At 36.7% G+C, this 23,148-nt stretch overlaps 1 protein-coding gene across 1 annotated transcript in view; it reads left to right on the plus strand.

The window, feature by feature from the left end:
- Lrrc69 (leucine rich repeat containing 69) overlaps positions 1-22,373 on the plus strand; it is an 85,206-nt gene extending 62,833 nt beyond the window's left edge. Inside the window, exons 6-8 of the mRNA XM_004657027.2 lie at positions 2,099-2,200; positions 6,840-7,019; positions 22,263-22,373. Coding sequence (XP_004657084.1) covers positions 2,099-2,200; positions 6,840-7,019; positions 22,263-22,373 — 393 coding nt within the window. The remainder of the gene's footprint in view (positions 1-2,098; positions 2,201-6,839; positions 7,020-22,262) is intronic.
- The last annotated feature ends 775 nt before the right edge of the window (positions 22,374-23,148 follow it).

A 23,148-nucleotide genomic window follows, 5' to 3' on the forward strand; every position in this document is an offset into this window, starting at 1 on the left:
GATTTTCCTACTAGAGTAACCATGAAAAGTAAGGGTAATAGGACATCTTATAATGTATAAAGAGACTATAAGGGAGTTTATTTTGAAGAAAAGTGTATATGAAGAGATTGACTTTAGGTTTATGCTACTGAATTTCGTTTCTATCGAGATAACCTATTTCTGATCTATTATATATAGTAGGATAGCAAGCTGGAGCACTTTTATGTTTAATTAACCACATGTTATGGAAGCATAGTGATAGAACCTGAAGAGAATTCTTGTCATTTGAACTATGGTCAGTTTGTAAAGAGGTTTGCATATATTAATGATATATACATATGCCAAGACATTCACATTTGAATCAATTATTTTTTTAATAAAATGATTATAAGTTTAGGTAAAGATTATGGATTTATACTAGGACAGGAAGAAAAAGACAACAGTTACATAGGAAATTAAATACAATGGCTCTGTTGTTAAAGAGTCTTAATTCCAAAGCCTGCCGGCCCAGTACCCACATGATCCCCCAGTACCCACATGAAGCCAGATGCACCAAGTAACACATGCATCTTGAGTTTGTTTGCAGCGACAAGAGACTCTGGTACCTTCATACATTCTTCTTCTGGCTTCTCTTTCTGTCTCATAAATAACATATTTCATAAAAAGAAAATTTAGTATAACTGGTAGTCCTGTTCTTCACCTTCAACACTGACTTCTGGCTGCCATTGGCTCCAACTCTCTAACTGGTTCCCTCCAGACAGATAACATAGGAGACTGAATTAACAACGATATAATGTATCCTATGTGACCAGGATAAAGCATGATACCAAAAGGTCTTGAACTCTATTTTTATATTTTAATTTTCTTTTGTGGTATATTTTATACTGTAATTTCTTTTTTTCCTTTTTTTTTTTTTGTTTTTTCGAGGTAGGGTCTCACTCTAACCCAGGCTAACCTGGAATTCACTATGGAGTCTCAGGGTGGCCTCGAACTCACAGCGATCCTCCTACCTCTGCCTCCCAAGTGCTGGGATTAAAGGCATGCGCCACCACACCTGGCTTTAATTTTTGAAATCTAATGACATAATACACCATAAAAATGTTTTAAATTAATTAGTTTTTAATTTCTTGCTTAACTTTCAAACCCCTGGCTGAAATAACTAAAATCTCTATTCCTCCTAGAAATTTTGTGAGGAGGTATGGTGAGACTGAGCAGCTCATTCTGGCTCTTAGACTGATTTTATACATTCCTTTCCAACTACATTCATTGATTTAAAGAGGATCTGGTGGAAGTGTTTATACTTAGCATATACTCAGTATACCACTGATCACACACCCTCTCCTCCTCTTCCTTTTTCATCTTATTTATCAGCACAATACTGAAGATATGTTCTTGTGCCAGTTTTTTAGGTAACATCTAGGTTCGGAGAAATAACTCTGAAATATTTTAATTTTAAAAGTTATGGAGAGCGTTATCTATATAAGGGAGTTTCTTGTTTGTACTTGAGTATCAGGCTTAAGTAGGGTTTGAATTTTCTTCATAGAAGATTAAATGTTCTTGTGAGCAATACATTTCCCTAGTGTTTGTTTTCTCCCAAGGCTCAGTCTTAGGGCCTCACACATGCTAGGCAAGCCCTTTACCACTAATTAATACACCTAGCCTTCTGACTCCATTTTCATTGTACATAACAATTTGTAATGAGAATATTTTGATGTTCTTATATTACCTTTGCCTTCCTCATTAAATATAAATTGATCTTTAAAAAGTCTTTCACATTTACAGTATAGTATATTTCAGAATATTTTTCTTCATGCTTTGTTGCTTTAAGAAATATTTGCAAAATGTGCCCATCATTTGATTTGTTTAACCCTATTATATTGCTACCCATTTTGTAACTTTAAGTAGGCATTTCAGTATGAAGGATGTGACTAGTGAGTTCTAAGGTTATGGCCTGTTATGCTTCTCAGAATTAGAATGCACCCTTTTATAATGCTCATGCAGAATGCACATCCTAAATAAATTATAGTCTAACTCTGTTGATAATGAAACTCTAAAAGTGAAGCATATTTTTACTTTTTTATTTTTGGTTTGTAATAAAGGTCTGCTTTTGTTTGACAAGTTTCAGGATCTGAAGTTGACCGAATTCTACTGTGAGGGAAACCCACTCTTCCTGAAGCTGCCAGTTATTGCTAAGCAACCCAAAGACATTTGGACCCTACGGGTAAAGGTTTAGCTCCTCAGCATGAATCTTTGTACTAAAAACCATGGTTTAAAGTTTCAACATTTCTCTTAAAGCCTTTCTGATTAGTCAGCTAATGTGTAACCCTCATCCATTGACAATGTGAATCCCACACATCCTATTTTGACATGCTTACCAAATTAATTTTAATGCCATCTGATTTCCAGGGTGACTAAACATGGAGAGGTGAAAATGTCTTATTGGATGCAAAGAAAGAGGAATTTACTTTTACATTAGTCTCCTAAACAAATTTCAGCATTATCTAAAGATGCCTTCAGTTTGTTGTTGGTTGGATCTTTATGTCTTATACCCCCTTTTTATTTATCTTCATCCCTAATGAATGAATGAATGAATAAATATGAACCAGAACTCACATTCAGCTTAGTGAAACAAGTTGATATTAAGAAAAGGAACAGGAAATCAAATGGGAGGATTCCTATCATAATAGGTAAGTTAAAGATCCCAGGCCCTCTGGCATTTCAGTGTGATTCTTCTACATGAGCTTGGCTTTACCAGATTTGCTTGGGTCTAAAGCTGAACATGCATGATTTATATAAACTGAAAATTAGTTATACTGATTTGTAATTTTTTTAACCATGAATGCAATGCAAGCTCATTTAGAAATAGTGTAAAAGATTAGTCAATAGAAGTTAACAAAAGCACTCAGAAATCCAGTCTGCAGTTATATAACTATCCTCCTCTGTGACAGACATTATTTTCCTATGCATCCAGGCTATGTTTAAAATTAAAAATAAATCAAACTCTAAATTCTATTTAGAGACTTGATTTTTTTCTCTCAAAATATATGAATTTCTAATCAGAATAAAACTTATTAAGGTATCTTTTTAGTTACATGCATGGTTATGTCATAATATTTAAACTACTTCACCATGAAGTGATTTTATTAGTTTTTATTATTCTTTTTTGGCTTTCAGAAGCAAGGCTACACTGAGTATATTCATAGTAAATTCATTTTTCAAATCATATTATCTTAATTAATTAAATTGTGGAGCCAAAGAGCTAATTTCAAATTTCTTTCCAGAGACTATTTCTACAAAGAGCTTTATTTTATACTTCTGTATGAAAAAGTATTTGACATTTAATCATAAATCATTTAAAACTATGTTGTTTAATTTATTTAAGCCTTGTAATTTATTTTTTCTCTTGCATCAATGATTTAAGAATAATAATGTAGCTAATACCATTTTAAGCTCCCTGTGGGCTGAATATTATTCTAGTGAACTAATGGAATTATTTGAGAACCCTCAAGAGGTAGGCACCATTATCATCCTTTCCTTTAAAAAAAAATTGTTTACTTATGAGAAAGAGAAAGAGAGAGGGTGAAGGAGACAAGGAGAGAATGGGCCCATCAGGGCCTCCTGACACTGCAAATGAACTCCAGACAAATGTGCCACTTTGTGCATGTAGCTTTACTGGAGAATCAAAACCAGGCCACCAGGATTTGAAAGCGAGCACCTTTTAGTCACCAAACCACAACTCCAGCTCCTTTTCTTCTTCTTCTTTTTTAATTGAGAAATTGAGACCCAGTATAGTTAATGACTTGTTTCAAGTCACAGAGATACTGTTGGGATATTGATGGAAATTGCGACAGTTGGACTGCAGTCACCATGCTGCAGTCATGCCTCAGAACGGGAGGCCAAGGTTCTCCTGGCCTCAGAAAAATTTGCTTTGTGGAGAAAGCTAGATGAAATGTAATGTAGTGTGGAAACTATCTTTTAGAGGACGCTTGAGTGTGACAGAATGCTTCTGTCTTTTGATTTTCAAAATTGTATGGTTCATAAGTATAACAGCTTCGTTTATGTAAGTAATCATAATGACTATATAAAAATGGCTTTATTGTAGAAATAACTATTTTACTTGTGATAGGAAAATGGACTCTCCCATTCTTTTTTTTCCCCCCTTTTTTTCAAGGTAAAGTATTGCTGTAGCTCAGGCTGACCTGGAATTCACTATGTGTCCCAGGTTATCCTCAGACTCACAGTGATCCTCCTACCTCTCCCTCCTGAGTGCCGGGATTAAAGGCAGGCGTCACCATGCCTGACTGCAAATGGAATCTGTATGTAAATACAGTGTGAATAACTCATTTTGTTTGTAATAGGTAAATGAGTGAGATATTTTTGAAAGTATCTAAGAATTTTAATTAGAAAAATGATTCAAATTCATTGCCTATCTTTAACCTTGAGTACCAACAAAACAAGTTTAAGAATGCATTTTTAAAAACATTTTATTTACTTATTTGCACGTGTGTATTTGCACATGTATGAGGTCCCTTGCTGTGTAAACAAATATCAGACACTTGTGCCACTTTTTGCTGCTGGCTTTATGTGGGTGGGTTGGGAATTGAACACAAGCTGGCAGGCTTTTTGCCTGCATATATGTGCAGGTGCATGTGGAGGCCAGAGACTGCTATTGAGTATCTTCCTTGATCCCTCTCCATCTCACTTAGCACAACAAGGTCTATCCCTTAGAACCAGCCCTTGCTGATTTTGCTAGTCTAGCTAGCCATCTTGCCCCCAGCATCTTGCCTCTGCCTTCCTAATCTGTGCTGGGATTACAGCCAGGCTGCCACATCCACTTGCCATTTCTTCCATTTGCATAGGTGTTATGGACCTGAATTCTAGTCCCCACACTTGCTTGGAAAGATTTTTATCTATTGTATCATCTCTCCAGCCCCTTAAATAAAATTTAGTGATAGCAGTTCACTGTGTTTGCAGATAACATGCCAGAAATCACAAGTAGAAAAAGCCATCCACCCAATTCTGTTGATAGGTCCCACGTAGCTCCAAAAAATTCTTCTGTATTCTGCCTGGGGGTGGGGTGTGAGTCGTTGTCTATGAGTTTTCTGATATTTTATAGTGAGAGCTAGCCACTAAATTCATCTAATTTGTAAACAACCTCAAAATGAGTATTTCATTTAGAATTGCAAATGACTCTCTGCTTCATCATCAAAGGAAGGGCAGTAGCACACATGTGATGTAGAAATCCCGATAATCTCAGTATTTTCGAACCATCCCTTAGCTGACCCTGGCCGTTTCCCATCCAGGGGAATGAGCTTCAGAGTCAGGAGGCAGTGCTGCTGGAGGGTCAGACATGCAGGGCACCTGTGCTCACGATGGTGTACTTTTCCAGGCTACTTTCCCAGGTGTAGTTCACTAGGAAGGGCAAGGTTATATTCTTTAAATCTTTAATTCATCGGGGTGAATTAGTGAGAGATTAGGTAGCTATTTATATATGCGCATATAACCAGTAATTCCTAAGAGAGCCCGATTTATACTATTTTCATAGTATTGGATCATCTTTCACTTTGGCTAAGAAAAAAATGAAAAGAAAACAATGTCACAAAAAAAAACTATCACCATATGTTCCTAAAATTTCAAGTAGTGTTTTTGTAACATTTATACAGGACTTCCATGCTACAGACACATAACATTACTACAATGACACAAACATGATGACATACGCAAGGGGAGAACTTTCAGAGAGAAAGACAAGTGTTTGTTTTCTTTCCTTGAACAGTAAATATTTATTTTTATATATGAAATATTATATATACATATGGTGTTAATAGCCCAAGTGAAAGGCAACTTCTGTTTCCTCACTGCCCCTTTTATTATGCAATACTATATTATTATTATTGCACAAAGTCCACTTTCTGTCCATGTAAGTAGACTAATACTAATGCAGACTGGAAGCTGAGGTTTAGCTCACAGAAGTTAGCACTCTTTATTTTATTTTATTTTATTTTTTTAAATTATTTATTTATTTATTTATTTGAGAACGACAGACACAGAGAGAAAGATAGAGGGAGAGAGAGAGAATGGGCGCGCCAGGGCTTCCAGCCTCTGCAATCGAACTCCAGACGCGTGCGCCCCCTTGTGCATCTGGCTAACGTGGGACCTGGGGAACCGAGCCTCGAACCGGGGTCCTTAGGCTTCACAGGCAAGCGCTTAACCGCTAAGCTATCTCTCCAGCCCAGAAGTTAGCACTCTTGAACAAGGTGGCACTATTATTCTTCTACCCTGAATGCCAGCAATTCAGACAAATCCTTCTGAAGCATTAAATATATGCAGAAATCCCTGTTAACTTGATTTTTTTTTTTTTGTTTCCTTTACCTATTTAGCTAGTGCATGTGGTCTTCATAGTTCTGGGGCTCATCTAAAGTGCCCTTTCCTTTAAGCTCCTGGGGGATATAGATTCTACAAATTTGTGTGGCACAGTTTATACAGTAAGAACTGAAACTTTAGTGAATATGATTGAATCAGGTTTTGAGTACAGTTTGATTGTTTGTAAGTCCCTCCTTATTGCAATGAAATGTATTGAATTGAGCCTAAATAGTATTTTATCTTATTAAGTAGATAAAGTAAATTTATTTTGACTTAGATTCACATATACAAGACACATAAATATAGTAGGAGCCATTAAGTTTTCTTGTATTCATGAAAGGAAAACTTTCAAGCCTGGCGTTTTGAACATAACTCATTATATATGATTGTTGCATAATAAAAGCAAATGAATCAGTTTTGAATTAATGACATAGGAATCATGCATTATATGTTTTTGAAATTAATCTAAGGAATAATATTCTTGTCCTTTATTTTAGGAAATAACAGCAAGATTTATCATCAGTAAGCTAGAAGTAGAAGATCCTTTCCTAGTGCAAGCCATAGAAAGTTATCCAGAGATCAAGGACAAAATCTCTCAGGCAAAGAGTTGTGCAATATGTGGAAATCCTTTTCTATCTGAATGGCTGGAATGTGTTCAGTTTGTTCCTCCATCAAAGGTAAATGGTGGTGTGTGTCTCTGTGTGTGTGTGTGTGTGTGTGTGTGTGTGTGTGTGTGTGAATAATAACAAAAGACATACTCCTACTTTTTGTCCTTATCTTGAGTCGAATCATATGTTAGCTAGATTTGTATCACAAAGGATTGACTTCGATAACCATATTTTCTTTTTTTTAAATCAAGAACATACTTTATATGGATACATCATGTGATAGTACCATGTTTTCCCTCCTCCTTGTCCCTATTCAACTAGGGGCCTTCCTCAGTGGGGTTTCTGGTACTCCCCAAGGGGTTGTGTGTTATGTGTTACAGGAGCAGCAGTCAGTTATTAGGGGGAGATGATGTCTCTGGGCTGACATCTCAACCTGTGACTCTTATAGTCTTTCCACATCCTCTTCCAGAAAATGTCCTGATCCTTGGTGGGTGTGTTTTAAATCTACTTCAGTGGTAAACTCTTAAGAGTCTCAGGATTTCTGCTTTGGTATGTGTTGAGTATCCTCAGGAGCTGTCTTTCACCCTGGCACTGATTGCCAGGCTCACCATGGAAGCAGTACTCTTGCTCATCTCTCCAATTCCGCTATGGTTTCCCCTGGGCCTTGACTGAGATATGAGGGGTAATTTATCTCCTTGGGTCTCACTACCTTCTGAAAAAGACCAACAGACTTTCCAATGGAGTGTGAAGTCAGCATTGGTTAAATTGGATAAGCATTATTAACTTAGGAAGAACTTGATGGATGTTGTCCCTCTTTTAGCTAAACACTAGTGGGAACTTTACGTTAGAGAGCATAATCTTTGTTTCCATGGGATTCTGACCTGGTTCTCAGTTCCAGATATGGGTTCCTTTACACTGAGTGGATCTCTTAGCCAATCAGAAAGCCATTGGTTACCCACCAAGGTTGTGTGCCACCATTACCCTGGTGCGTACTTTTTGTCCAGCTGGTTGCTTCTGAGCAGCTCAGACCCCTAGTTATTGACACCAGTGTTGGCCACTTTCCCCTAGTAGCTCACATGGTGCTTTCCAGCACTATGTGGGCTAATTGGTGACTGGCTCTTTCTTGGACTCCAGCCAGGTTTGCCCATATTCTGTGCCAACAGCATATAGTTTCTTCAGCAACAGGGTCTTATCTTTTACTTTCAGGCAGATAATCAAGTGCTTTGACAGATGCTTGCCTTATTTTGGGGACCTCATAGGTCTCTCTGATCAACAGCTCAATTTGGTTAGCACCAGTTTTCTGTACTGGGAGTGACAGTCCAGAGCCATTGTTTTAAGGGTGCTTCTTTTGAGACACTATCCACATTTTCCTGTTGAGGGTTACATCTTTTAGTCTACCCTCAAGAATAAAGTTGTCTATGGTAATAGTTCATTTTGGGTTTAGTTTTGTGTTTATTTCCCTCAAATGTCCACTTCTCATACACCCAAACCCTTCCATCCCTATTGCCTGGACCTCAAGTTGCCTATCCTATATGCTAGCAATTCAAGCTGATTCAGGTTAGGAACTGGAGATGAGTTAGAGAGAGAATGGACCAGCCAGGGCCTCCAGTCACTGCAAATGATCTCCAGACACGTGCGCCCCCTTGTGCACTTGGCTAACATTGGTCCTGGAAAATCGAACCTGGGTCCTTTGGGTTTGCAGCCAAACACCTCAACCACTAAGCCATCCTTCCAGCCCTTTTGTGTGATTGTTTTTTAATGATTGCCATCCTTACTGGAGTGTGTTTAGTTTCATAGTTGTTTTAATTTGCATTTCCTTGATGGCTGGGGATGTTGAACATTTTCTTAAGTGTGTATTAGCCATTTGTATTTCTTCCTCTGAGAACTCCTTATTTGGTTTTCTACCCCGGTTTTTGGGTGGTTTGTTTGATGTTTTATTGTTTAGTGTTTTTTAGTTCTTTGTAGATTATAGACATTAGGCCTCTGTCACTGGTATATCTGGCAAAATTTTTCTCCCATTCTGTGGGTAATCTATTGGCTTTGCTTGTGGTATGTTTGTGCAAATACGCTTTAGCTTCATTAGATCCCATTGGTTGAGTCATTGTTTAATTTCTTGGGCTACTTGGGTATTGTTCAGAAAGTCCTCCCTACTCCTATATTGTGGAGAGTCTCTCTTACTTTTTCTTCCAGGAGTTGAAAAGTTTCAGGTCTTATATTGAGGTCTTTGATCCATTTGGAATTGATTTTTGTATATGATGAGATGTGTGGGTCTAGTTTCATTTTTCTACATGTGGTTATCCAATTTGTCAAGCACCATTTGTTGAAGATGCTGTCTTTTCTCTGGCCTACATTATTGTCATCTTTGTCAAGGATCAGGTAGTTGTAGTCACTTGACCTAAGGTCCAGTCTTCAGTTCTATTCCACTGGTCTACATTTCTGTTTTTAGGCCAGTACCATGCCAATTTTCTTACTATGGCTTTGTAGTTTAGCTTTATATTGGGTATGGTAATACCTCCAGAGTTGTTTCTTTTGCTTAAGAAATGTTCAGTCATCTGAGGCCTGTTGCCATTTCATATGAATTTTGAGAACATTTTTTTATATCTCTGTGAAGAATCCTGCTGGAATTTTTATTGGTATTATATTAAATCTGTATATTGCTTTTGGTAGACTTGCCATTTTCAAAATATTACTTCTACCTATTTAGGCGAATGGGAGGTCTTTCCATCTTCTCATGTTTTCCTTTATTTCTTTCTTGTGTGTTTTGGGTTTTTATTTTTTTAAATTTAATTTATTAGTTTTCTTTTCAGCAAATACAGGCAGTTTGGTACCATTGTTTAGGCTCATCTATGATCTACCCCCTCCCATTGGACCCTCCTTGTTGATGTAAATGGGTCGTGCATTGTGGAGTTAGCCCCCAGTTATTGGTATGATAAATGTCTCTGCAAATTATGACCCAACATGTGACTCTAACATTCTTTCCGCCCCCTCTTCCGCAAAATTTCCCTGAGCCATGTTGGGTTCATTTTTGGTCTGCTTCAGTGCTGAGGTGTTGGGGGCCTCTGAGGCTCTGGCTCTTTGATTTGGTAGGAGTTGATTTTTCTCTGCGTTGGTCTCCTTCCCCTTTGTGCTGGTATCCGGTTCACAGGAAAACATCACCCTTGCTTGTTTCGCCAGTTGTCCTTAGTTTCAGTTGGGCCCCTTTTGAGGTATGTTGGGGCAGCTCTCTCCTTAGGATCTGCATCTATCTTTCTTTCCCCGGTATCGGCAGTGCAGCTAGGTGGTCGCCATCTTGGCCGGATGTCTGGGTTTTTATTATATAGGTCTTCAACATCCTTGGTTTGTGCTATACCAAGGTATTTGGTTTTGTTTTGTGTGACTATTGAAAATGGGGAGGTCTTGTTGATTTCTTTCTCTGTAAATTTTTCCTTTGCATATAGACAGGCTATTGATTTTTGTGTCTTGATTTTGTATCCTGCCACTTTGCTAATGGAATTAATCTCCTTTACAAGTATTGAGGTGGAGACTTTTGGGTCACTTATGTCTAGGATCACGTCATCTGGTGCTCAAGGGATGGCTTAGTAGTTAAGGCTTTTGTTTCTTTTCTGGTGTGTTTTTGTGCATCAAGCTCATCACTTTTTTGAGGTACAATTTTAGTTTGAGGTCTGATTTTCTTGATGCTTCCAGGAATTCATAATAATAAGAGATAATAACAAGCTCTAGTTTTGAAATCAGAGATAAGGGAAGTCCTCGCTGAGGAAAGGATATTTTAACTGATACATAAGTGAGAAGAGTTGGTCAGGTCAAGAGCAGAAAAGAATTTCCAGGTAGTGGGGATGGTATATGAAGACGAGGAGAAATAATTCATCATGTGCTGCTTATGACTGAGTAATGGCATTAATGACATTTGGCTTTTTTCCTCCCACCAACATTACACCCTGAAAAACTTAATATAACACATTTAAGTGAGTAGTATAAGAAACACTTGTTTACCATTTACCTAGAGTTGCAAATTTTTAATACTTTTTTTCTATTGGCTTTGTTGCTTACTTTTTTGACTTGAAAAATACATACTGTAGGTCTAGGGCTCTATGAATAAAGCACTTGCTGTGAAACTCTGAGTACCAACGTTTGGACCCCAGGCACAAATAAGAGACAGAAGTTATGGTGTGCTTCTGTGACCTGTTGCACCTACTGCAAAAAGGGAGCCAGAGAGAAGAGACATTCTTAGATGTTCACAAAAGGAGTAATGAACAATAAGATACTATGTCTCAAAAGAGGTAAAAGGCAAGGATCAGTCTGAAGGTTATCCTCTGATTTCCATATGCACACTATGGTACATGCCCATACACACACAAACACAAACACACACACACACACACACACACACACACACACACACCCCAAATAGACAAATTAATTAAGTATATTTTAGAAATCTATGTGCTTATATAAAATAATTTTATATTGATAAAAACCAAGGGCATGGCTTCCCTGAGAAATAATGTCACTTTCCATTTTTTAAAATTAAAAAAAATATTAAAAAAAAATAAAAAAACAGAATATAATTGACCAAACAATAAATAAATAAATAAGTAAATACATGAACAAATGGTTATTCTTTGAATCTAGTGGAGAGCTTTCATAAGAGCCACTACAAATGGTACCGTCGTTCTGGCCTAGAAAATATGCAGGGTGTTTTATATACTCCAAGTTGTTCCTAGATTTCTTAGCTGAGCTTCCATAACTTCCCTGCTAACTTCCAGAAGGTAAAGCCCAGGTTGTTCCTGAGAAATTTGTAGTATCTCATCTCTGGTTCTTCAGAATAAATTCTGAGAACTGTCCCTGGTATCCACATCATGTAATGTCAGGCATTACCTCAATGTGCTATGCAGGAGGCCTTCAAGATTCCCAGATCAGATGATGTGTAAGAGATACAAGTCACCTGTGGTTGTGGTACAGATTCTACAATTTTTCTCATGTCTTTTGCCAGAACTTTTGGAACCCAAAAACATTTGAAAATATTACGTGGTTACACATTTCTTCATAAACCAGCTTTCTATCACCACAAGAGACTGATGCTAGCCTAATTAAGCTCTTCTTCCTCACACAGATCATTTTTAAGAAATTCATACTACCACCATCATTGAGCTTGCCACCAGGTTTACATAAATTCTTCTTTTGAGGAGTTTAGAGTCTAAAAGGGAGGCCATTGTTTTCTTTCTTGATCCAGCCATAAACAAATTATATTTGTACTGGGCATATCCATTTATACTTAAGAATAAAAACAAATTTAAAAGGCAGAATTTTTATCAGAGAAAGTGTCATCAACCCAGATACATTTATATTAGGCTCTACTATCAAGCAGTATTTGCCTATAAAAACATCTTTGAATAAGAAATAGCGGGGAGGAGGGTACTTAATAGGTTGATATTGTATATATGTACGTACGATGATTGTGATGGGGAGGTAATATGATGGAGAATGGAATTTCAAAGGAGAAAGTGTTGCGGGGGGGAGGGAACTAACATGGGATTTTTTTTATAATCATGGAAAATGCTAATAAAAATTAAAAAAAAAAGAACAAAAAAGAAAAATGCCTTGAAGCCGGGCGTGGTGGCGTACATCTTTAACCCCAGCACTTGGGAGGCAGAGGTAGGAGGTTCACAGTGAGTTTGAGATCACTCTGAGACTGCATAGTGAATTCCACATCAGCCTGGACTAGAGTGAAACTCTATTTCAAAAAACCGAGCCCCCCAAAAATAAATAAATAAAAATTACCCTAGCCTTTAGCCGGGTGTGGTGGTGTATGCCTTTAGTCCCAGCACTTGGGAGGCAGATGTAGGAGGATCCCTGTGAGTTCGAGGCTACCCTGAAACTACATAGTACATTTCAGGTCAGCCTGGGCTAGAGTGATACCCCACCTCGGAAAAAATAAAATGCCTTTATTTGTGTCTTTATTTTTGTAACTATAAAATCTTCATGAAATAGTTAACATGTTAGAACCTAGAATTGGGGTAACCTAAATCTGTGTTCCCAGGCCATTATCATTCATATTTGGTTCCAGAATAAACTATCTCTTAGTACCTTTGAAAAAAAAAAGAAATAGCTATTTCAGTTAAGTCAATGTTTATATAAGAAAAATTTGAAAAATTCGTAGCACTTAGAAAAATGTGAAGTTACTTATTTTTGATGATGTTTCCTTTCAAACTCTCTAATGAAACCTAAACTCAAGCATTCAAGGGCCATTTTGTTTTCAGATACCATCATATGGAGAGAGCTCAGCACAGTGCCTGATGTATGTTTGATTTCTAGTGAATGAGTGAGTGAGTGATGAATCAGATGGTCTTCACTTTATACTGGCTCCTTGTTTGGTTTTTATTAGGTTACTAATGCATTACATCAAATGTACCCACAGAGAAAAATCTGGCTGAGCTCCTGCCAATGAATGCTAATGTCAAGAATTTGAAAACATTCTGGCCTAGTACTAACCATGTAGAAAAAAGAACATTGACATAATGCTGAGGGACATTTCAAAGCCCAAACATGGTTGTTAAAACCTCAAGGAAATAGAGTGATCATTATGTGAAAATAGTGACAGAAATCTGTAAAGGTATTTGAGATAAGGGTAAATATATTATCTTGATCACATATGTAACCTATCTGTACAATTTTTCATAGTAACATCTGGAATGGATTATGGTAGGCGAGACTTATAATAAGTGAAACATGTCAGATTAGTTGGCAAAAGTTACCTAAACAGCCTCCTTTCAACAGTCCATATTCTGAACACCTCAGACAACTTGCTGCATCCATTTTTCTGAGATTGTTTCTCAAGATTACTTGATGAACTGTTAGTACCAAGTCCTTGGGGACATCACACCCTAATAAAAATCACTATAGCCCATAACTACTGGTACTGCCTGATGTTATGTTGCCACCTGGAATTCCTCAACTCATATCAAAAACACCCCAGGACACTGATCCCAAGCTCAGAAAAGCCAAAGAAATTTGCCAAGTTCTCAAAGCTTCCAAGTAGACTTTAGGAAGAAAATTCATGTGGACATTCCTTGTCCTTAGCCTGACAGGCTAGGCTGTCTTTCTTGTACTTTTCAACTTAGTTATTCTTCACTTACTTTAAGTGAGTTTAAAACATTTATGTTGGAAAGCCTTCTTTTGCCATCATTTACTTACTCAAATATATATATATATATATATATATATTGCTTTTACTATCATGTCAGGTCCTTCTCTAGCAGGATAGGAACACAGAATCTTAGTCTTAGGAAAATAATATATACCCAGGAACACAGTCTAGGCTTAGTGATGAGCCCCACTGCTTGCTCCCTGTTTTCTTACTTACCTCCTTGAAGCTAAACAACCCCACTTATTAATCTGTAACAATAACAGCATTTGTTTCAGGGCTATGGCAAGGGACACATGAGGACACCAAGAGAAACTTGTTAGCATAGAGGGTTCCTACGAATGGAAGTACATAGTGGATGATTAATAAAAATAGTGCAAGAATATTGAACAGAGTTCTGTGAGGAGGCAGCATCTCAGTGGAATGTACTGCTCATCTGTCTATCCCCGAAACCTAGCACAGTGCTGTATTAGGGACTTGAAGAATAATATGTAAATAGATGAATAGGAAGTACTTCATGGGTATTTACACGCTTTCCCTTTCAGTGTCTTTATTTTGTGCTTAATATATGCAAGTTACTGTATTACACTTTGGAAACAAGACACTTTCTATGCTATTGAAGAGATTACATATTTATTTTATGAACCATCTTATAAGCATGATACACCTGTGCTACAGAATCATGGAGAGAACAACTACTTAGGATGCTTAAAGGACAATTTCTTTAGGGCATAAAATTTGAGTAACACAGAGTTCTCAATCTTATCTCCCTGCCTGCTAGCCTTGTGACTTCTTTTCACTGTTTCCATTCACAGATGGGATAATAAGACTAAGTCAGGGAAGTCATTTCTAACATTGAAGTCTAACAAATAGCAGACATAGGACGTCCACTTGCCTGATTTCTAGTAATATCATCTTCAAGCTTCTTTTTACTTCATGCGCAGTGACCAATACCCATTGAAAGAGAATACACACACACACACACACACACACACACACACACACACTCCATACATACTGTGTGTGTGTACTCAGTACTGAATCCAGACAAAAATGAAATAATATGTTCAAAGCACAAGAAAAAAATAAGTTAAAATCTAGAAATATTATTATTATTATTTTGAGACAATGCTTTGCTTTGTAGCCCTGGATAGATTGATATTTTACTATGTAACTAGGCTCATCTTGATTTCCCCAGTAATCTCTCTGCGTTATCCTCACTGATGGGCCACTATACTCACATAAAATCTAGAATTGTTTAGCTAGAATAGATGACATAAGGGAATTTATGGAAATTTAACAAAATTACTATAATAGAGGTTTTGAGAAGAAAATTGTATTGCTCTGAAACAACCATTGAATCTCATTAAAAATTAAAGAGTGGGCCAATGCAGTTCAGCAAAAGTAACCTTGGCTAGATTGTGGAAGGCCCCAGTTTCAACCTCCAACACGACACAACAAAATTTAAACAGTTAAACTAGAATATTTAGTAAGGGTATAATCATTAAGAATGTATATGACAATCCTATTAGGATATCCAGTATGAAATTATCAATCATTATAACCAAACTTAAAGATGTTTGATGTTATTTAAAGTGATATAGAAAAGTGAGATTTGACAGCATGTGTTCAGAAGGACAATTATAGGCATGCACAAAATACTTGGGGCTGAAAATGAGGTGAGGCATATCAGTAAGCAGTTACCGCCATCCATCGATAAGGTTTTATGTTGCTTATACACTTAAGGAGAAAGGAAAACTACAAAAATTAGTTAACCTGAATTCCCACTTTCCATTAAAAATTCAATTCTTTCATTATCTCTTCAGGAGCTACACTTAGGAATTGTAGAGTAAATATGGATTACAAGTGGAGAACCTTTTGTTAATGCTGCCATCTGCTTGCCCTTTTTTTTCTGCCTTAAGCAGGGTTTTCACTCAAAGCAGTGAGATGAGACATAACACATAGAAAAACCCAAATATAAAAATGTAATGGTTTCTACTCACACAAATGTGAAGTTATATCACGCTGGCCTTCTGAAATAGTGATATTACAAGTGGAAAAGAATTGTTGAAAAGTGTTACACAACCTCTATTATTAATCCTTGCCATAATTCATCTCCATGCTTTTGGCTTTTGTCAAATGTTGTAGCTCTGCCATCTGACTTGTTAGCCATAGGCAATTGCAGAATCATCAATAATTCCAATATAATTGATATCTTAGCATTAATAATTAAAGGTATTAATCTTTGAAATAGCAATAAAAATAAATACTTTTTAGTTACTACTAACTTGGACCACATTTAAACTAGTATCTTAAATATTCTCATAAAGCTATTTCTAAATGCTTGAGTGATCCTGTGCCCAAGATATGCATTTGAGAGTTTTCATTTCTTATAGTTTCGTTAGTTGAACTTAACATTTCCCCAGATTCCTTTAAAATTGAAGTTTAGGGCAGAAACAGCTTGTAACATGAACTCTCAACCCCATATTGAATGATGTAATGTAATTAAAACTACTCTCAAAAGAGGCTAGAGTGAGTAGGTCTCAGCACAAATGAGTGAAAATGTTCATCTACTTTATGAAAATAAATGGAAATTTGTAACCTTAATTCCTTTATTTGACAAGCTGCCAGTAAATGAAACATAATACAATATTACATTTAATAACTTTACTCATTACTTATAGAGCAAAATCTTACTTTGCAGTAAAAAGTTATTACTGTTAAGATACTACTGACATTCATTTATGAAGCTGATCATTTTAACCAGCCAACTGTGAAAATGAATGTAGGTTTTAAATCATTTATGCAGTGGTCAGGCAATTTAATGTATATTAGGCACTAAGAGGAGCAGAAGGCATCCCATTTTAAATTCTAAATAGTCAGGAAAGTAATATGTATTTATTGTTCAGAGAAATTGAAATGGTAATGTATGTTTCTTAGTATTTTATTCACAGAATAGCAAGAGACAATTACAGGATAGATAAATCCACATACTATGTGTTGATTATGTCTATTCCTATGAGAACTCCCTGAATCCTCTTTTCCTTTTCATAAAACTCTGTTTTGCTTGTAAACTGATGAAAAGTAGTTATATGCAGCAGCTCTAATTTTTTTCCTTCCAGAAATTGCAGATTGTATTCACCTTCAGTTCATTTATCCAAACTGGTGCATCACCAAAACCTTTGAAAGCATAAAATTCAAAAGATGCTATTTATGTGGGGACAGCAATGGAGAGAGGCAACTGAGTGGGGAGAGAATGCTGCTTAGCGCCATGGATGGCTGGCTCATGAGGAGGATTTTCTTCTCAGTTTCCACTCTTACCACAGTTCAAAATGTCCTAAGGGTGGAATTGCCTTAACTGTGTTGTCTACGACAAGATGGGGGGAGAGTGAAAGTGAACATTTTACACACACACACATACCCACATACACACACATATTTGTGTGTGGCACTATTTTGCCTACTGTGATACTTTTTCTTCAGAAAATGGATATGATTTTACTCTTTTTCCTATTCCTTGTGGTTCTCATACCATCTAAACCTAATCCTAACTTTATTTTATACTTATAAATATATCTTCCAATAAATTTTGGTTTCTTGGCTTAAAATATGGCAGTGGATATCACCAAGCCACATGTTGAGAGCTTGTTAAAAATGTCCTAATGCAACTCATCAATGAACAAAAAAACTTAACAAACATGCTTATTTAAATTAAAAGTGAAAAACTTAACTTTCATAAAATAGAATGGGATATAATTGTATTTATTGGCTTTAGGAAGCAGTACATTTCATTATAAACAGTAAAGAGTGAAAAATTAAATGTAATTATAGTGTTACACTTTTAAAAGCCTTTTTACTAAAATTACATCCTTTCAAAATAATGCCATGTCTATTCATAGACAAATTTTGTCCTCGTCTCTGGCTTTGGTTTATTAAAAGGGTACTTTTGTTCTCTGCTTCTTTCTAGCTATAACTACTAAAGCAATAACTGTCTTGACAGTTTCCAGAGGTTTGGTAACTAATGTTTTTCAAGAGGTCCTTTCTAGGAGGGAGTGTAACTATTCTTTTGTAATATGGTCATTTCAAATGGACATATATTATGTGAGTAAAAAGGGTTGAGACAATGTCATAAATGAAAGTAGACCACACTGAGCCCATCTGTCCTTTTCATATAAGCAGCAATCCAGTCTTGAGAAATGTTGCATCACAAATAGAAATTATTAAATTAGAGGATAATCCTCAACAAAGTTTCATGTTCACTGTCAAACCGATCATGGACTTTTCCAAATAAACTTTTGAGAAGCTAAGCAAAACATCCATTTTATTATAAATAAAAAAAAAATAATAATGTCCTCAAAGAAGGAGAGAGAACTAGACACTTTGCATTTCTTTTGTGAAAAAAGCCAATCCAAACTCTGCCCATTAAAATTTTTAATGACATAAGAGAAATAGCAAATTCACAGTAAAAAATAGAAAAGTTTCTATTATACACTTTTCCGGTCGTAGGGAAATGAGCAATTATGTTGCATAGCATTGGGCCTCCACTTGCTTACTTGGTTATGTTTGTTTCTGTCTTTCATCTTTTCCTCTTGGGTCATGAGTTTGTTCTAATTTCCAAGTAAGAGTTGAAAATTGATGGTCATATGGTTTATTTTCAATAGTACCTTAGTTCTAGCTGAGGTGTATTATCTAAATGGGCAGAAAAGGTTAGTCTTGATGACCAACTTCACTACTACATGGAAAGGGAAAAGAAGACATTTAGCATTTATATTTGTCATCAGTTTTCCCAACATAATTTTATCATGTAGCTATTATAATATAAGGTAATCAATCTCCTGTGAAGCATGCCTTTATTCCCAGCGCTTGGGAGGCAGAGGTAGGAGGATTGCCATAAGTTCGAGGTCATCCTGAGACTACATAGTAAATTCCAGGTCAGCCAGGGCTAGAGTGAGACCCTACTGCAATGCATGTATATGTATATGTATGTATGTATATATATATATATATATATATATATATATATATATATATATATATATATGTATGTATCAGAAAAAGAATTATTTTTACTGCTGAGTTAGCATGTTTATTGATGAAATAGTTCAACCTTTAATGATTTAGTTTTCCTGTATTCTTTTTCCAATATGCATTCTTATATTTCTGTTGTCACATTTGTCATTTCTGAAATAAATATCTTTGTGTCTCTTGTACAGGTAGTCACATTCAGCCATCTTTTCAAAACCAGCTCACCTTTTTCTTATGTTGTGAATTCTTGCTTTAACATGCAACCTGTGGTGTTCTCTCTCTCTCTCTCTTTTTTTTTTTCCCTGCACTTATCCAGAAGTTATCACTGGGTTAAAACATTTGCTTCTAGTTATTTTTATTTATTTATTTTTGCATTTTTGAGGTAGAGTCTCACTCTATCTCAGGCTGACCTGGAACTCACTATGTAGTCTTAGGGTGGCCTCAAACTCATGGAAATCCTCTTACCTCTGCCTCTGAGTGCTGGGGATTAAAGGTATGCACAACCACTCCTGGCCCTCTAGTTAGTGTGTGTGTGTGTGCATTTATTTTATTTTATTTTGTTTTTTTGAGGTAGGTTCTCTGGCCCCAGCTGACCTGGAATTCATTATGGAGTCTCAGGGTGCCTTGAACTCACAGTGATCCTCCTGCCTCTGCCTCCCAAGTGCTGGGATTAAAGGCGTGTCCCACCACACCCAGCTTGTGTGTTTATTTTTTGTCTTTCCAACGAGAATCTAAAAAGATTCTTCAAGACAGGGATTGTCTGCTACATATTTTTCTATCCTTGGTACTTTGCCTAATGTCGTGCCAATTATAGGTTGCTTATAATTTGTCAATATTCTTGGCCTCAAGTTTTAGAAACCAAGTCCACATACTGATTCATAAAATGGGTCTGGTTGAATATTTATTCATGATTAGATCAGATTCCCTAAGTTATTGTTGGGAATCTGCCCTTTGCTATTTATCAATGTAGTTTTTTTATAGTCTTAGCTTCACTCACTTGTAGGATCTTCTTAACTTGTGCCCTTCAAGAGAAGAGGGGGAGCACATTGCTTAATTGGTGCCCACAGATGCCAGAGTTGATGTCCGCTGCTTTATTGGGCCCTTCTGTGCCTTATGCTTACTTACCTCAGACTAATCACAGTTTCAGAGTGTTGAATCATTTTGAGGGTTGAGCCCGTGATTACATGCAGTGGTGTTCTAGCTTCCCAACATAAGAGCTGAAACTGGAGGAAGGCTGGCGATTTACAGGAGAAAAATAAAATGGACTTTTGTGTTGTGAGTATGGGAAATATGCATTGAATAAATAAAACCAAGCTGCTCATCAGTGAATTCAGGAAATGCTTCTGGTTGATCAATGAACAACTTTATAGGAAGAAATAGGTCTTTCTTTATTAGCTTTGCACATCCCTCTGTGCATTTAATTAAATTAATTAATTTATTTCTTTTTGGTTTCTCGAGGTAGGGTCTCACTCTAGCCCCGGCTGACCTGGAAATCACTATGGAGTCTCAGGGTAAAATAAAATAAAATAAAATAAACACAGGGATGGATGTGACCATGCTATGATGTTTAACTTTGGTTTCCCATTGATATATCTACAGGGTTAAAAAGCTGTTCCTCTCTGAAGACTGTTCCTTTGTCAAGTGTGTTCCTCACTTAAGGAGCAATTGCTCAAATCTGTAAATGGGAATCTAAATTTCTATTTTGGAAGAATGAATACAGCATCAATCATATGTCTCACGTAGTTTGAGATCATGTTGGGCATATGATTTCATGATAAAAGTAAGGAGCATTAGGACTGGAGAGATGGCTCAACAGTTAATACCTTGCCTGCTGAGGCTAATGAGACTGGAGTTTGATTCCTCAGTACTCATGTAGAGCCAGATGCACATAGTAGTGCATGCATCTGGAGTCCATTTGTAGCATCTTGAGGCCCTGGCATGCCCATTTTCCATGCCTGTCTCTCTTCTGTATTTCTTTTCTTGCAATTATATATGTAATTAAAAAAGTAAGGAGCATTATGAATCAACTAAATTACTTGCTGTTAGTCTTCATTTTAGAGACCTCATTGAGGGCTATGTTAACCTTAAAGGTTGTGGATATATTCCTTGTCTTTGCCATTATGAAGATCTACCCTAGGCTTTGTGCATACTATTTGGTTATTTCTAGTGTTAGTATTTAGAATAAGTCCACTAAATTGGCCAGCAAGAGTTTTGATTACCTATTTTGTTCATGGAGAAGGAAGACCAGAGATATTTGCACTGAATTGAATAATTTGATGGAAACTCAGCCATTGAAGATTTTACCAAATATTATAGACAATGAGCAAAGACCATTGTGAAGATTAATGTCCTATACAAAATGGGTGCAGGACAGGCAAATCCAAGAGGTCAGTAAGTGCTTGCTGATCGATAATTTAACAACCCTATTAAACAGGAGTCAAGTTCATGTAGAATTCATAAAAAAATTTCACCTTCATTCCAAAACATTGTATGTTTATATTATGTACTAGCATTTGTATAAAAGCACATATAAATATTTATAATTTGAACTTTGTTTGGTGTTGGATATGCCTTTCTCAGCTGGTGAAACTTGTTCATTTTGTGTGGGAGAAGAATAAATCAAGCATAAATGGAATATGTGTCCTTCAGAAGTTAATGTTCTGAAACCTCTGAGAAGGAGAATATTTACTTTAGTTAGGTAAACTGTCTATGCTGGCACACAGCTGTAATCCCAGGACTTGAGACACAGGAGGATTAGTAGTTCAAGGGCAGCCTTGGCTACAGGGCAAGTTTAAGGTCATCCTGGGACATATGAGACCATGTCGTAAAAAATAAAAATATAGGGCTGGAGAGATGGCTTAGCGGTTAAGCGCTTGCCTGTGAAGCCTAAGGACCCCGGTTCGAGGCTCGGTTCCCCAGGTCCCACGTTAGCCAGATGTACAAGGGGGCGCATGTGTCTGGAGTTCGTTTACAGAGGCTGGAAGCCCTGGCGTGCCCATTCTCTCTCTCCCTCTGTCTTTCTGTGTCTGTCGCTCTCAAATAAATAAATTAATTAATTAAAAAAAATTTAAAAAAAAATAAAAATAAAAAAATAAAAATATAATTATTGTAACTGCTATAAATTAATTATTTATCTTAATTTTTAGACCTGGAAGACAAGCAAAAATCTAGACCTGGTGCCTCTTCGAGTATTACTTTGTTCTCATCAATGTTTTGATCAGCGTAGCCCTGACCTCTTTGGAATTGTTAATGAGTAAGGCAGGTGAGACTGCCTTTTGAAGACATAGACACTGCTTATCCACACTGCACGAGGTCAGCTTATGCTTTACTTACAACAGCATGTGGCGGCTGGTCACCTTGTGACTTCAGTAAGCAAAGGAAGACAAGGACTCGGTTACAAAGATCCTGGTGTAAGCACTGCCATCTGCCTCTGGAGTGCCCAGCTTCCAAGTGTGCTGATTGTTCCTTTGGGTTAAAAGCAAAATAAACCATGGAATAAAACTCAAGGTTGGTGTGGCACATGAGTGTTAAGTTTTTCCCCATCCCTTAATGAGTTTCATATTCCTTTTTTTTTTTTTTTTGGAATATGCTAAGAGAATTTGATGGTGAAGTGGTTCTTCAATGAATATCATGCAATTGTAAAAGAGTCACATTTTCAGTGCTTGAAGGTTGTGTTATAGATGCAGGATTTCATTTAAGGCACTAACATTTCTTTTTTATTTTTATTAAGTAAAAACTTTATTGTATGGACAAGTCGTATGTTGGTTCCAGTTCCCTCCTCTTCACCTCCATTTCACTGAGGACTCGCTTCAGTGGAATTACTGGTATTCACCCTGTGATTACGGGTTATGAGTTACGGGAGTAGAAGTTATTCGTGGGTGGGGGGCAATGCCTCTGGATACTTTGACCTACCTCTGTAGCTCTTACAACCTGTCCACCCCCTCTTCTGCCATGTTCCCTAAGCCTCAGAGGTGTCTAGTGTGAAGCTCTCAGCAACTTCTGGTTTTCTGATTAGATATGTTTCCTCAGTGT

The sequence above is a fragment of the Jaculus jaculus genome, chromosome 2 (assembly GCF_020740685.1).
Source record: "Jaculus jaculus isolate mJacJac1 chromosome 2, mJacJac1.mat.Y.cur, whole genome shotgun sequence".
Classification (NCBI taxonomy): Eukaryota; Metazoa; Chordata; class Mammalia; order Rodentia; family Dipodidae; genus Jaculus; species Jaculus jaculus.